Raw genomic sequence first — 16,384 nt, 5'->3', positions numbered from 1 at the left:
CACATGGATGCCATGTCGTCGGTGGACGCCAGCATTGGGGGATGCAGCTGGGTTTGTGCCGCAGGTGACCCCACACCCAACCCAGACCCCCCCAAAAACCACTGCCACTTGTCACACAACAAAAGTTTATTGAAAAATAAAGTTCTCCCTAGTTTTCTCTACAACACTGGCAAACAAAGCAGTGTTCTCTATGCAGGTACAGTACATTTGGACAGCGACACCTTATTTGCAGGATCCTGCACTACTTAACCCCGGAAGTGAACAGTAGAAAATGGTTGGACCAGGAGCTGTTTGAAGACACACACGCAAACGGCCGTTAGCTTAAGGACATCAAGGCTGTGACAGCAACTACAGTAGAAAGGATGTCACCATCTCCTTTGGCATCGATAGTTCTGCTCTTGTCCTGTTAATACGTGGGCATGACAGTGAGCCAAAGCCTGCTCCATCTTGGCTCCGGCGGAGGTGGCGGACTGCGCGGAGTTGCTGTCCTGCTGTTCCAGCAAGGCTTTCAGGGCCTGTGCCACTGGCCGAGCTCGCACTACTGCCTCCGCCCCCCCGGTCACCCCCCCCGCCCCAGGAGCACACAGCCGCCCTCTGCTGCGCCTCACCAGCAGCCCGGGGGGGGGGGGGTGGGGGTGGTCCTAAGGTGCCACAGAATCTGGGGTGAGAGGGAATGATGCTCTGAAGAAGGTGAATTCCAACCTTACATCCACAAACACATAAGACTGCGGATTCGGCTAAAGAATCCGAAGGAACTTAGGAAGAACCCGGACTCCAGCACACTCCTCCATATGCCCAACTGCAGCCCATCCAGAATAGTGCCAAGTTAGGAGATAAAACTCTACAACAGGGAAGAAAGAGGCTAAAACCCCAAGAAAACAAAAAGCAAATAGTATTTCGGTGATTTGAGGAAACCTCACTGAACCATGAGCAGCCTCCTGGGAGTGGTTCTGAAGACACTGCACCCCTTGCCCCCCCACTGCTCCATCTGGGTGGTGGGATAGCCTTGGGGTCCCCAGCTAGCCGAGCTGGCCTGGGGGAGGGGTGGGTCTTCTCAAGGAATGGGTTCAAAACAAACACGTGACTGCTGACCAGCCCAGGGTCTGATCCCTGTGGGTTGGACTGTGGAGGGGCTGCCCCGCCAGCAGGGACCAGCAAAGGGACTTACTGGGGAATGAGAAAGTCACCTGGTCAAGCCTTTCTCCTCAAAACGCAGAAAGTCTTATTTCATTTCAGAGGAATATAGATAATTTTGATGTGAGGGGTACAGTCTGTCAGAGAACTTAATTTCTAGCTCAGAAAGTCCTACAAAGAAGAACCCTAGAATGGTCCAGAAGACATCAGTGGGGCGAGGTCAAGCACGTGGGTCACCCTTTTCATCTCCCGTTCACAAATTCTTACAGCCTAGTTTCATCAGGCCTATTTGCAAATCAGTGCATTCAGGGATACAGTAACATTTCAACCAGCAGGATGGGCATGGGACTTGGACATCCTAAATCAGAAATTCCTACAACACTCCATCAACTTGGAATAGCATTTTCATATAGGTATTACTTAGTTCTTTATTTCTCAAATTTTATGAAACGCTAATAATAACAATATTTAACATTTACGAGGGTTTACTATGTGCCAGACACGGCTAAACACTGAATCCTCACAGAAACCCTAGGTGCTAAGAAAGCTAGGGTAAGGGTTTTTTTTTTTTTTTTTTTTTTGCACCCAAGACTATACAGCTAATTTGGCCTTTAGCTATAAAAACATGTTTCCAGTTTTTGTTGAAGCCAACGAGCATGAAAGAACTCATCCTCAGCTTTAGCAAATTCCCACCTCCCTAAAGAAATCTGAATCTACATCCGTCCATCCATCTTTTCACAGGGAGGGGCTCTGCAGCCCTACAGGGATGGGATGGATAGGATTAGAATGAAGCCAATGTGGAAATTATAATATTTTAAAATAAATACAGTAATCCAGGCTTGGGATAGGAACATAACCGAGCCTGTCGTTAAAAAAAAAAATTTTTTTTAAATCAAGGATTTGGGGGGGGGGGGCATTGGTGAGGGTAGTACTGTCCCAAAGATATACACAATCTAGGTCAACCACCTTGGAGAATTGGGGTGGCCTACCTTGGTCTGGTCTCAAAAGCACAAACCCACCTATACACAGCATATGGTTTTATCACCTCTACTGAACCCTGTGTTCCCTAAGGAAACAACAGGGGTGCATATGCTTCCCCCTTATGATAATCAGATCGAGTTTTGGGGTCAATGCTACTAATGAACTCAGTGGAGACAGTTCTCTTCCAGTGCAACCTCTCAGATGGCACTGGTCTTTTGTCCCAACCACATGTCACCAAGTACCTGGGTTGCAGGGAGCCCAGGCCTGTTGGCACACGGGCAACCAGCAGTCCTCAGATCCAAAAATGTGGAGCAGCCTGGGAGGGCATGGGGGGGCCGGAGGAAGCCAGCCCTTCTCTTGGGGGTTCTCATGGCCTCACGGGGGTGAGGGAGCACATATGCTGTGGCCCAGGGCCTGGAGGGCACTTCTGGTGCCCAGCCAGAGCATCTATGGTGACACAAAGATATGTCCTATCTTCAAACGGGAGGAGTCTATGATCTTCCTTAAATGGTTCCCACCTTCTAAAAACCGACCCCAAAGAAAAGTGAAAAGGCACGTCAGAGAGACAATAAATACCAAAGAAACACTATTTCAAAACATAGAGAAAACACAAAAAAAGCAAACTAAAGCAGTGACAAAAAAACAAAAAAACAAAACAAAACCAATCCCGGCAAAAACGCAAAAAAGTGTCTCCATTTGTACATGTGCAAATCAAATTATATACACGAAATAAAGGAGGTTTTTACTGGCATTAGAAGAAGTGTGCTTCCCCTTTCAGGAGTTTTTACTTCTCAAAGCGTTTACGTTTCAAAGGAAAGCTTTCTCTCTTTTAATAAATTAGATAAATTTCTCTCATGTTTAAGAATTTAGGGTCACAGTGGGGGTAAATAAGCCAAATTTTACTTGAGAAAAAAAAAAAACAACTTACAGACAAGGCAAGGTATGCTTAGGACACAGGAAGACACTGATCCTGACTCGGGAGTTCTGTCCCTGTGGAAATCATCAATTAAAAACTGGTTTAGGATTCTGTTCAGATTGGCAGCAGCAAAACCACCAAGGCTCCCGGATCCTACTGAGAGGCACCGTCCTCTCCCGGGGGCAGCCAGGAACTGTGCCCCCTCCACCCCGGGCAGATGGAGGCTCCCTCCCCAATTCCCTCTTGGGGGCCACTGACCAGATTTGGGCCAAGGTTGTGGTGGTCTGGGAGCCGCTATACGTTCGGTGTCGCCGCCTAATGCCCCAGACACCTGGAGTGTGCGTCTGCCCCGGGAGCAGCAGCTCTATGTGCAGAACTCGGGGTCCTCCTGGCCACTACTGGACTGGGGGGGGGAGGCACAGGGATCCTCAAGTGCAGGAAAGTGTTCTGTTGGGCTGCTAGACCTGAGTCCTGACTAGAGGAGAGAATGGGGAGGGTGGAGAGGCCCTGAGCTCAGCAAACAGGCCAGTCACCAACAATCCCTGCAGCTTCTGGAACACCAGGCAGACACAGCATCTTTCTGGGAACGCTGCTTTGCAGCTTCCTTGCTCTGAGTCCCTGTGCTTACTGAAACAGCTCTGCAAAATGGGTTCATCTGGTCCTGTTAGAGTGATCGCGCGTCAGCCTGCCGGCTCCCCCTGCTGGCCCAGTGCCTGCATGACATCCTCACCTCTGGAAGCTTCCAGAAGAGCCCAGGAGAGGGCAGCACTGACCCAGGAACTGCAGCCCTGGGAGCTCAAGGGAATTCCCACCACCTAGGGTGAAACCAGGAGACTCATTTCATAAGGAAAAGCTGTTCCTAACGACACGGAAGGCGGTTGTTTCTCCTACAGCAGGAATTACCCTTGCAAAACTCACACACACACACACACACACACACACACACACACACACCCCACACCCCTTATCACCGAGATTCCCTTTGGACTTACGCCCTTGCTGCTGGGCCCAGGCAGAGGGTGCTCTCAGCTAGTTCCTGAGGGGCCCCTGCTCATGCTCTCCCCGCACACGTGCTCAGGTCAGGGGTCACCTGAGGGGTGGAGGAGACCCCGGCCGCTCCGCCTCACTCCCTTCACTCTCTGGGATTAGGGGTGAAATTCAGACCCACTGAGAGTCTAAGAAAAACCCAGGCTGGCTGTGCACTTGATAACTACTTCTGCACTGGGGGGCGGGGGGGCGAGAGGCAGGCACACCCTAACTTCCCACGCCTAAGGGCTCCACACGCCCTGTGGTCCTCAAGAGGCAGGATTCCCGACTAGCTCACTTCCCGAAGGCCCACCCGGCCAGGGGCCCTGCCGAACTGTCCTGGCAGACCGAGGCCGGGCTGGCCGTCCAGGACGGCAGGCGGGGTGCTGGGAAGCGTGGGGTGACCCGTGCTTGCCTCGGTGACCAAGGCGCTCCACGCCACCTGCGCGCGACGCTCCGCAAGAGGGAGAAGCGGGCTCGCGGTCACCAGCATGGAGATGCCAGGGGCTTCACGGGAAACACACACACCAGCCAGAGCACGGACGCGCTGCTAGCACGGGGCTAGCGGGGGACCCCACGGCCCGGCTGGGCCAACCTGCCAGCTCAGAATGTCCCCCTCAGAGTATTCGTGCCTTGGGTAAGAGCCAGCATCAGACTCCAATTCTGTGCAAGACACACACGCACCCCCACAGGTGACAGGCCAGGACCGCACACCGTCCTGGCCTGTTCCTGCTCCCCCTGCCAACGTCAGGTCCGCTGAGAGCCTCATTCCCGGGACTCTGGTGACATCAGACATTAGAAGGAACAGAACACCAAGCCCACCGGTCTGGCGCGCAGCTCTGGTGGCGACACTGGTTCTCAGGGGCCAGCTTCATGCCTGTCCACACCCCAGCTCGGATAACCCTCCTCAAGGGTAAGCAAGCATGATGTGTAGTCCCGGGTTTCTACGTCCCTCCTTCCCGGGCCATCTGAGGGAGGGCGGATTTGCCACCAACCAGCCAATGTCAGTCACCCAATCCTGCGTTTCTTTGCTAAAGGGATCCTCATCAGAAATCAGGGCCAAGGGGTGTGTGTGTGTGTGTGTGTGTGTGTGTGTGTGTGTGTTTGAGGGCGGGGGAGGGGGGAGAGAATGAGATGGGAAGAGGAGGGGGAGGGTTGAGGAAAGGAGCTCTCACTGCAAAGCAGCCCCATCTTTGGTCCCCGGCTGGGCTCTCAGGATAACACAGGACTGTCCTCCCGAGCCCAGGAGCTACCTGTCCCCTAGCTGCCAGCTGTCAAGCACACACAACATTTGCTTTTGCTCTGCCACCGACTACTTGGAGGAGCTAGGTCCCCACAGCTGCCCTCAAGCGAGCCACCGGCCCCACAGTGCATCCTGTCTCCCTCCTGCTTCCTTCTGGAAGCAGACAGGAGTCATAATACAGTGAAGGTGGACAGTAAACAGTGGGAAATCAGAGAAACAAGACGTGTGATCAATCCCTCCTTGCCCTCCCCTCTTCCCCCTCCCTCCCTCCCAAATAAATAAGTTAATGGGGTTTAGGAATGTTCCCGTATAAAGTTCTTTCCGACCAGCTCCAATTCCTCCTCTGGTTCTGTTTTAAATGAATCTTGATACTCTCATTCTACCTCGGAGCAGCTGCATCGACACAGTCTCTTCGAGAAATAAAAATGAAGTTGTGCCAGGGAGAAGCCAGGCACCCGGCCTGACATCTGCTCATTCCGTTCTTGGCGGGGGGAGCTCGGCTGTGGGGCTCTCCCACCGCAGAAGGAGCGACACCACGTCGAAACCTCCCACCGTACAGTTCAGGCTCTGGCCAGAGTCCCTGAATGACACGTCGGGCCCCCTGGCGCTGCCCCAGTGGGGTTGGAGCCACTGTCCCCCCCGCAGAGTGAGTGTGAGGCCGAGCCACGGCCGCTATAGACAGTCTTTACAGAGAGCCACCTGGCCCTTGATGAAGTCCCGGCAGGGGCAGATCCTCTGGTGCCTGGGGTGGGCGCCCGCGCAGCTGAACAGCAGGAGGTCACCTTGAAACACACAGTGTTTGTTCTTGGGGTCGAAGGACGGCACCAGGATGTCCTTGGCCAGCTCCGAGCTTTGGCAGACCACCTCGTACCTGAAGAGGGAGAGAAAGGCATGAGGACTGGAGGTGCAGGGACTAGCTTGGTCACCGGCTCCCCCAGCCCACCTCCGGAGGTATGGGGAGCACGGACAGTTCACCTGCCCTCAAAAGGAACCGGTAGCCACCCTATGACATAGTGATTCCCCACCTCCAGGAGTCCAGGCTCGAGAAAGGGGTGTGTGTGTGTGAATGTGTTCGAGGCTGCTCCCAGAAACACTGTCCATAATGGAGGAAAAAAATGGCAATAACCCGAATTCTCACCAAGTGGGGAAGGGCTGAATAATTTGTAGCACATCTGCGCTTTTCGGAGGTCTGTGTGGCCCTAGAGAAAGCAGGAGGTAGAGATGCAAGAAGCACCTCGGAGAGCTCTTTGAGGGAGGCAGGCAAGTAACACAACGAGATGTAGAGTGGCTCAGCCTGTGTGTGTGCGCCCCGAAACAGGAGAGGGCTGCACCCTAAAGCCTTCACAAGGGTTACTCCAGGGGAGTGAGAACTGGGACAAAGGCGTACATTTATTTAAATGTTTTAAAAAATGTTTAATGTTTTTATTGATGGTTTAAAGATTTATGTGACATGGCCTCAGTCTCCCACTGGAAAGCCATCAGTGGTCTCCGGGGCCGGGGGCGGGGGGTCCCGGGCATCAGTCCACTGCGCCTCCGCAGTCCCTTGGTCCAGGGCAGTAGGCTCCCTCCCACCCCTTCCGGAGAGCTAAGTGCCTGAGGCTTGTGGACAGACAGCAGGACTCCTAATCCAAGCCCTGACTGCAGACCCGCGCTGCTACTCCTCTGTCATCCTCCCCCCACAGCTGAAAGGTCTGTGGGCTGCAGAGCCATGTGGCTGTGCTTCCTCAGGCTGGGGCCACCGCCTGTGCCGGCCTGTTAGCTCCAAGAAGAGCCGCGTACCCTCTCCTCTGGCCTGGGGTACACTGGTCCCACCCACCCTGTGGCCCCAAGAGCAAGGAGGCCTCATCAGGTGTCTGGCATGCTATCCCAATGCCAGAGAAGAGAAGAAGCGGGGGTGGGGGGGGGGGTGGGGGGAAGGTCCAGCCAGCCCTGAGTTTGAATCCTGACTTCATCTCTATGAGCCAGGAGACCCTGGACAAACGAGCGAGCCTCTCTCTGGTTCAGTTTCCTCTTCTGTGGAGTGGGGGGCAAATCATCCTGAACCCCTGCGGGAGCTGCAGAAATTAAATCAGTGCTTATAGAGCACTTGGCAGAGCGCAGCTCTGGGTAGGTATGCAATCAGCGGTAACCCTTACCCTTACTGCACATCGTCATTGTCACCATGGTCACCCAGCCCTGGATGCGCTCTGCGACCTCCCTCCCTTGCCCCATGCTGTGAATTTATGCACATGCCAAGCATCTCCATTTTGCTTTGTACACTTAAATCTCGATTCTTGCTGACAGGGTGGGGATCCAGATGGGGCACTCTAGGTTTCCTGCTGCCTCTGGAAAGCCTCCAAACGCTGGGTGGAAAGCACCATATTCCCTGTTACCCCTGCCCCCTCTTGTCTTCCTCCAGCCAACGAACTGCCTGGCCCACGCCTGCCCTTGCCAACACGAATTGGACAGTTCCCAGCACATCAGTTAGGGCTTCTAGTGAGTTCTCTGAGCCTGCCTGCCTGGCTCTTCATGCTCAGAGGGCAGCACCCACTTTTAGGGTGCTCCTGTAGTCACCAGCGAGCTCCCTCAAAGCCGTGACACCTCTGGTCTTGGTGTAGCAGCTGGAAGATGTAGGCACCCAGACGGATAAGGTCACAGACCATGAAAACAAGGACAGGAAGTGGGGATTTATGGATTTCTCTAAAAAAAAAAAAAAAAAAAAAAAAGAGAGATTTGGGCTACCAGGTCCTTCACAGGATACCCCCACTGGCCTACTCACAGAAAGGGTTCTCCAGAATTCATCTGTGCCTTCCAGGTTTCTATATGGAACACAGCTTTAGAATAAAGGTGATGCTTAGGTTATTTCCTTATTTAGGTGAATTCTAGGACTTGCTCTGTCTTAACTCCAGCCACCTGCCGAGTACACGGCTACCCAGGGGTGTGGGAATCTCTACAACTCTCAGACCCACGGCAGGGGTATAACTGTCAGGAGCCATGAGGAAAGCCTCCTGCCCCTGGTGACCCAGCTGGCGCCAGGCACGTGTTCCCAGGATGTGAGGTCACGTGTACAAAGTCTGCGAACACATCTCCACGGAGGCCGCAGCAGAAGCAGCCTGGTGGGGAATGATGTCCAAAGACCACCACGAAGTGCTCAAGTAGCACTGTTCCCCAGAACTATACGTGACCTGTCACAGGGCAGCTCCCTGACGGTTCGGTCAACGTGGGGCTCTGGGCATATATGGCTCCAGACCCTTCTGGATGCCGTCCAACCGCCTGGCCCCCAGGGAGCTCCCCCTTTCATTAGTGTGCAGGTCCCTGTTTCACAGCCCTGGGCAGTGAGGAAGAGCACTGCGCTGTCCTTGCTGAATTAGGGGGCAAAAGTCAGGGGGGTGAGCTGATTTTCCCCAATTGCTGGAGTGCATCTGGGAACCAGCCTCCATGCACCAGCAGTCCTCACGCCCCACCGGGGGAGCCCTTGCCTTCTCAGAGCATGCGTATTGTTGCGTCTGCTTCCCTGTTCTGTGATGTCTGTGTCTCTTTCACACACACACACACACACACTCCGCCACACATACTCTCACTCCCACCCAGAGACTCCTAGCACACTGCCGCTCCCCTTCTGTCCCTTCTGTAGGACCCTGCCATGCTGAACTCCCCCCAGCTGGCCTCTCACAGGATGGGAGGGGCTTCTGAGGCCAGCAGCCCTTGGTTTACATTTATAGCTCTAGACCTAGATTAAAAGGGCAAAGCCCCACCTCCCCATGGGGCTGCCGACATCCTGTGGGGATAGAAACAACTTATCCCTCCCTCCCAACAAGACAGACAGACACAGGATGAACGGATGCAAGCAGGATCCCATCTACTGGTCTTACTCCTCCCTTCCCTGCCCCTGAGTTCCTCTCCTCCCTCACCCACCCTGCTCTGCTTATTCTGACCCTGAGTCCACCAAGTCCCCCAAACTCACTCGTGACCTGACTCAGGTGCCACAGCGCTCATGGTCTAGACTTCACGGTTTAGAATTCCCCATCTTCAAAAAGAACTGCCAAACTCAACCATTTCATATTTTAGAAGATGTAACTTGAAAAGGTAGCAATATTACAAATCAGGTATCACATTAACATGTGTTCCTACTTATGGAGCCAAGGTCCTTCCTAGGGGGCCATCCCAGCTCTGATTCTGGCTTTTCCCGGGGCCTCTGCCTCTGGGCCCCCGCCCCCTGGTCTGTGTTAGCACAACTGATTCATGCACGTTCTGTGCACAGGAGTTTGTAGGCGCCTCTCTAGCACCTACCTCATGCCCTGAGTGAAAGGCAGCTCCATGACCAGCTGCCTGATTGCCCCTAATTCAAGACGACAGCACAGGACACTCCAAAGGGCCTGATCTATGTGATTTAAGTTCCTACTACACAACAGGGATGGATAGTTCTTCAATGGTTCTTCAAGGTCATGGGCACCAAAAGACTAAAAGGAGCTTAAGCTGAGAACCAGGTCCCATGCTAGAGAAGGAAAAGTAGCATGGGCTTGTAGTAGTCACTCATTTTGCTAACTGGCCATGAATACGGAGGAACCAGGATTGCCTCATACCGAGGAGGCACTCAACAGACCACCAGAGAGCTGGGGTTTTACAACATTATCGGTATTTACAAATGCAGGAACAAGGTATTCAATAGGGCTCTTATATTCAGGGAATTAATTTGAGACAGCTTTATTACAAAATTAGCATTCATTGCTGTCTCCTTGGGAGAAATCCCACATAACTATAGTGGGGTTTGGGAAACAGGTGTGAAGCAATCCCAAGGCACAGGGCCTAGACACAGGACAGCCCCATGAGGCCATCGCCCTCATGGGCTCTGCAGGGTTTGAGGAGGTGGACAGGGAGGATGGGGAGGGGATCGGCTTTTCTAGCCTCAGCCTGGCAGCCTCGAGCCTGATCCACTGCCCAAGTCTCTCTGGATGAAGGGGCTGTTCTGCTCTATCCTGGCCACCAGCTGCACATTCCCTCATTATCACACAGGCTGCCCCATCTTATAGGTTAGAACTTGAAAGAACAGAAGAAATTAACCTGCGGGCTCCCCTCTCTTCCCTCCACGGGACCTAGACCTTTGCTCCAGAGACAGGCCAGCTGTGTGGGGCCCTGTGCCACCTGAGCCAGGCCCTGATCATCGGACCCAGGCAGGAGCCCTGACTCTTGCCCGGCCAAGAAGGAAGGGCCGTGCTTTAGAGGTGGCCCATTTGGGTTCCATTCTCAGGATGCACCTTCTCACGTTTCCCCCTGCAGAGGTGGAGATGGAGACCACACGTAGTCAGATCTGTGAACACAGTCCCTGGTCTAGCCCCAGCGAATCCAGATTTCCATATAAACAGGTAAGATACTAGGGGTTCTCAGAAAGCTACCTTGCTACGGAAGTTTTCCACAAAAGGAGCCAGTAGGAAGCCCCTCCTGGAACCCCCGAATTCAGGTTTCCGTGCTACGGAAACGGAAGCTTCTATACCATTAGTCTTTCCCTAAATATTAGACCACCACCCCCTCTCACAAAGTTTCACTGGTGACAGAGTAGGGTGCCAAGCTGACTCTCTTCTGGCCTTTGTTTTGATGGTGGAATCAAGTAGTCTCTGATCTTGATCTTCACATAAAAAAAAAAGGGAAAAACCAGCATCCTCCACATCCCTCCTCAGGAGAGCTTTCCTGCAAGGCGAGAAGCGAGAGGCCAAGCTCTCTAAGAAGGGTTTTATTCCATGCTTGAGAATAATAAGATGTACAGGCAGGACCAGGCCACCAGCTCAGGCCTCTGTGCCCGGATAGCCACAGTGGCCAACGGCCGTAACAGGGCATGAAGCCAGAGCGGAGAGAGGCCAGTGATGAGCAGTGAGTCTAGCCCATTTCTCAACCCTCCTCTTCAGGACTGGACAGTACCACTCCTCTACCGAATACCTCAGGTCGGGACAGCAAGTCCCTCAAGGGAAAGCACTTAACCAGAGCTATGCAGGGTCGTGGGTAGTTAAGTACTAGGAGGCCCAGGGTGGGTGTCATAAAAATGGGGAGCACAGATTCAGCGCTGACATGGGGTCACAAGTCAGAGGCCAGAAGAAACCTCACGTAGAAACGTGGGATCTGCACATGCCAATGCCAAGGGAGGTGAACAGGATCACTGCAAGTAGCGCAGGCATGCGGGGAAGAACTTAAGCCACCCAGAGGGCCTCGTGTGGGCGCTGCTCCGGCCTGTGCTCCCCATGCCGCCCCCGCCTCCCTGCTGAGGAACCCGGTAGACATGCCCGGGCAATGCTCCATGCCCCAAGGCTGCTGGCATTGAGAGCAAGCGGGGACAGGAGGTGCAGGAGGGGAAGGTGGTAACGGGATTTACTGCGGGCAGTTCGATGCCAGCTCCTGACGCGGATTTTTCATTCCTTCTGTGCTCCCGGGTTGGAGATTCCCACCTGCCCCCTGCACCGCTCAGGCTCTGCTAGGGGCCGTCTGCACACCCAGCCTCTGCCAGGGGGAGCCCAGGGGTGGGGCCCTCCAGGCTCGTGGTTTTAGGTCTGTCTCTACGCCTGCAGTTCCCTGGGTGTACCATGGACAAACCGAACAGTTCCTGCAATCTCCAATCCCTAACACACACTATTTACACCAATACATCCCCACTGGAGTTCTAAGTATAGCGGCACACCAGGTGACCTCACCTACCTGACAACAAAGCCGCCAGGCTAACGCTCTGGGGGCCTGGGGAACCTGCTCCCTGAGAACCTTGGCCTTCTCAGCCCAGCCCTCCCGACCCACAGGACTCACTTCAGAATGTCTTTGTCTTTGTTGAGGTGCTGGAAGAAAGAGGGCTCACAGATGAGCTGGTTCTCCTGGCACACCTGTTTGCAGGACTGCCCGGGCTCCGCCAGCTTCATCTGCAGGGCGCTGAGGGGCGGCCACATCACCTGCCCGTGACAGAAGTCCTGAAACGACAAGGAGCCATCAGTCAAGGGAGCGAGGATTTGGGGCGGGGGCTCCCCGGGCTGCCAGCTGCCCAGACCAGGGGGGGCAGGCAGACTCGGTGGGAATCAGGCCCAGCCAGAATGTGTCCCTTCACCTCTCTCTACCCAGGGGCTGCCTCATCCACGAGGGGACAGCAGTAGGGCCCGCAGGGACTGGAGGGCGAGAGGAACAGCGGCACGGGTGCAGCACCGGGCCGGTGCCGAGCAGTGGCTCTTCGTCGTCAGGACCATCAGCCTCGCTATGGAAGCCTCCAGCCCTGAAGCTCCATGTCGGGTCCACCTTCACCAGCTCTTCTGTTCTCGCTCCAATTCCAAAGACCTGTTCAGTGTCTACCTAATTTGGCAGTTACCTAGCATGACGCTATGTTGCGAGTACAGTTTGTGACTGTGAAGCGGAGGGGTCTGCAGGGACACGGCTGAGGGAACCCACTGTGGGGTTGGTACCTTGGTGGGGGCTCAGGGCTTGAAGACGATTGTAATGCTGCACTAAGGCCACAGCCAGGGAAACAGCCTGAGGACCTGTGATCGGAGGTGAAGTACGCTGGCCCCCCTGTAAAGAGAGGCCCCAGCAGCAACACAGCTCCTGTGCGGGTACCCAGAATGGGGCAGGGCCAGTCCCTTCCAGGATCCAGAGGGAGTGCAGGAAACTAACACATCCCAGGGAGACCTGGGGTGGGCAAAAGGACATGATGCGGGTGACCCGGTGAATGGGCAGCCTGGGGGACCAGAGGACAGACCAGCAGGGCCAGAGAGAAGGTCAACAAGGAACAGGGAGCTGGGACCTGGAACCCCAGGCTTTCACTTGGGCTGTGCCTGAGGCAACCCTGCATAGCTACCAGTGGAGGGAACTCACACCCTTGTGGCACCTGGAGCTCGCTTTGCTAGCACACTGGGCTTGGAACCCCAGCCAACTTCTGAGTCCCAGGGGTGGCCCCCTGCAGAATGTGCTGTCCGTGTAGGAGACCCGGAGAGCCAGGCTCGCCTGACCATTCTGGGGGCGGACTCGACCTCGGGAGTGCTCAGAGGTGTTCAGGATCCTGGGCTCTGAATTCCACCGGTAGGAATCCACCCTACAGACATATGGGGACACACAGGGTACAAAGGATACCACAGTGGCATTGTCAGAGTAGAAGCTAGAGACGTGAAATAAACTAAAAGCTGTCTTTAATTAGCTGTTTAAACTCAACACCCTAAAACACAACAGATTTCTATGTACTGACATGGAAACCTTTTCTGGACATCCCGAGGAGTGAAAGAAGCTGCGGAGGTGCTTATAAACGTGCACGGGCTCCTACAAGAATCTCTCAGGTTGGTGTGGATGCCACTGGGAGGGGAATGGAGTGACGTGGTCTGGAGTGCTAAGGAAATTCACCTTTCAATGAATGTCCCTTCTGGAATATTTTTATTTTCCTCATGTTTCCTTTCCTTGCTCGTGTAGAGAAAGAGCTGATTTATAATCTCAGGGTCCAGGGCTCCCAGAACTGGCACCCACAGAGGAAATACTTCATGCTATCCCCACCCCTGGTCTGGTAACGTGGAACACTGCAGGTGGGGCCTGCCACTGCCTGGTCCTTAGTTATGAAGTGGGTGCAGCCCTGGAAAACAGGCCAGAGGGGGCCCTTTTGTATTGCTTGAGTTTTTACTTATTTATTTTTTAAGTTTGTCCTTGTATTAGTTTCAGTGAGCATAAGAGAAAAGAGCAAAGGGGATGTTCCCTAGGCTCTGTGGGCAGATGGCACGGAGGGCACATCCTGCCTCATTAGGACAAGGAAGATGATGATAGTGAGGACTTCCTATGGCTCCTGCCTCTCCCTACCTCCTTCCTGAAAGAGGTGATGCTGTTACGTGCTGAGAAAGGCGATTGGCAGGCAGTGAGTACTCAGTGCTGGGTGCCATTCTAGTCTCCTCCAATCCATGACAAGACCCCAACAAGTAAGGCAAACCCACTGTGGCCCTCCGCCTCACATGACTCTATCACTGGACTCCTTGAGAGCCTAAGTGAGTTTGGTGGCAAACGAAGAGAAACCCTTCACTGCGTGTCTGAGATACCCCGAAGATGGATTCACATCAGCTGAAGACAGAACATTCCAGAGAGCCTAACAATGCAGAAATACTACAGATACCCTGGATTATTGAGAGACATTAGGGCCCAGCCTAACCTTTTGAGAGGGAGGCACAGGCATGATGGGAGGATGAGCAGAGTGTCCCGCTCCAAAGCCACCAGGAGCCGGGCAGGAAGACCCTGTCTGACTCCTCAGTCTTAAGAATCTTGAGCACAATCCACGTGCTTGCTAAGCCATGGGCGGCACAGTCACCTTGGACTGGATGCTGTTCCTAAGGGTGACGGCTTGACTGCACAGACCTACGGCACCCTCAATAGTATCACCGTGTTCGCTGATGGCTGCTGCTCTCTTACCTGGAAGCATACGGAAACTTATCGGCTGACCTTTGACATGCTGTCCATCCCATGAGGATGGCTGTCATCAAATAGGAAGAAGGAAAACACCCCATGATCAATGGGGTTATTGATGAGAGCTGAGCGGGTGCACAGATATTTGGAAAAGGTTAAGTGTTGCTTCTCGGTTTGTTTCTCTGGCTGGCTAATGCAAGCAACTTTGCTCCTAATTCTTTAAAAGCAATCTGAGAACTTCTATAGCTTTTAAATTTTATAAAAAGGAGACTTTAAATGCAACACCAAAGCCTGTGTGTGACCTGTACAGAATGGGCGGACGTATAGGAAAGCAAATCAGATTACATGGCATGTCACAAGAGGTCAAGTGAGAATTTTTTTCCTTGCTTCCAGGACTTAGCTTGGCCTGTCCCTGGATTAGGCTTGGGGGCCAGAAACCCATGACAGCTAAGGCTCCAATGCTGGCTTTTACGGTTTGTAAGAAAACACAGAATGTCTCTCCCTGGATGACACCTACAGGCAGTTAGAGCTGAGGGGAGTATCCCTATACCTGGTCAGTCTGGTGGACTCTTGAGAAGTGGTTTCTCATTCATTCTCAGCCTCGTGTGCTATATGAAGCGGTCCAGGGCGTAAAACGAAAACAAGGAGAAAGATTCTGCTGTGTCAGACCAGGAGGTGATGCACCAGGGAAAGCGCCTCAAGTGGGAAGGCCCAGATTGGGGCTGATGGACCTGACAGAAACTGGCCAGCAGCAGGTGCTCCACTGACACTCGTGTCCTTCCTCTGGGCCCTCCTCTACCCTGTATGGGGTTGAGACACTGCGGTGTGGTGCATCTGCAGGGCATCTGCGGGGCGGCCCTGAATAAATGGGGCCCCCGCAGCTCATGTGGGAAAGAGCAAGATGGCATCGCGGGGACTGCTCGAAGGGATGTGCCCTCAAGGCTCTGCCGGAGGGCGGAGCTGCCCCACTGGCTCATCTCTTAGTCAACCACTACAGCTCCTCCACCCTATGGAAGCTCATGCGAGCTTTTGGGCTCCAGACACCCTTGCTCATGGCTCACCAGGGCGCTGGCCTGGCATTCTCTTAGGAGTCTGTTTTGGGGGCCAGTGGGACAAGAAATAATGAAAATAGCAGCAGGACCGTTTTAAGGCTTGGTGAACCCTCTGGGAAGCCCGAAGGCGTCCTGGTAAGCAGGATGCGGGGTGAGGCAGGAGGGAGGGTGGGGATCAGGGATGCGATTCTGGCCTCCAGGTAGGGGATATCCACAGATGGCCCTCGAGCTCTCTGCCTGCTTTCACCTCTTCACTCTTCAGAAGGCATCTAGAGATGGTAAAGATGATATTCCTAGGTAGACCATTAATTGCTACCAGGTCCAGAGGGTAAATGCTGAATTGCCTGGATCAGCTATGAGAACTGACATGGAAGCCATGTCTTTGGCCCAGCTACCTGCAAGGCACAACTGTACTGGCAGCCCCGATCACAAGTGTCTTCTGATGTTTAGGTGCAAGACCCTTTTGGGCGTTTGTGAGAGGCTAGAGGCCTTCTGTTTCATTCTGCCTCAGAACAGATAAATGTGGCGATGTCCACCTCCCTCATCTCACTGAGGGCACTCCTCCTCTGGCCAATCCACTGATTCATTCATTCAACAAAATACTTGCTGAGAAGCAGAAAAGCCTAAGGGCTCAGAATTCCCCCCTGGTCCACATCTCTAGAA

At 53.8% G+C, this 16,384-nt stretch overlaps 1 protein-coding gene across 7 annotated transcripts in view; it reads right to left on the bottom strand.

Moving 5' to 3' along the window:
* Positions 1 to 108: 108 nt before the first annotated feature.
* MGAT5 (alpha-1,6-mannosylglycoprotein 6-beta-N-acetylglucosaminyltransferase) overlaps positions 109 to 16,384 on the bottom strand; it is a 338,877-nt gene continuing 322,601 nt past the window's right edge. For 6 of the 7 annotated variants that reach the window (XM_038565049.1, XM_038565050.1, XM_038565053.1 and 3 more), the window contains 2 exons: positions 12,063 to 12,220; positions 5,973 to 6,171 (listed from right to left, as the gene is read on the bottom strand). In XM_038565049.1, coding sequence (XP_038420977.1) covers positions 5,973 to 6,171; positions 12,063 to 12,220 — 357 coding nt within the window. Of the gene's footprint in view, positions 6,172 to 12,062; positions 12,221 to 16,384 lie in introns of all 7 variants that reach the window. The other variant, XM_038565055.1, reaches the window with a different exon arrangement.

Source organism: Canis lupus, chromosome 19, assembly GCF_011100685.1.
Source record: "Canis lupus familiaris isolate Mischka breed German Shepherd chromosome 19, alternate assembly UU_Cfam_GSD_1.0, whole genome shotgun sequence".
In the NCBI taxonomy this organism is placed as follows: domain Eukaryota; kingdom Metazoa; phylum Chordata; class Mammalia; order Carnivora; family Canidae; genus Canis; species Canis lupus.
Note: the sequence above shows the minus strand (reverse complement) of the source record. Positions and strands in the feature narration are given on the sequence as shown.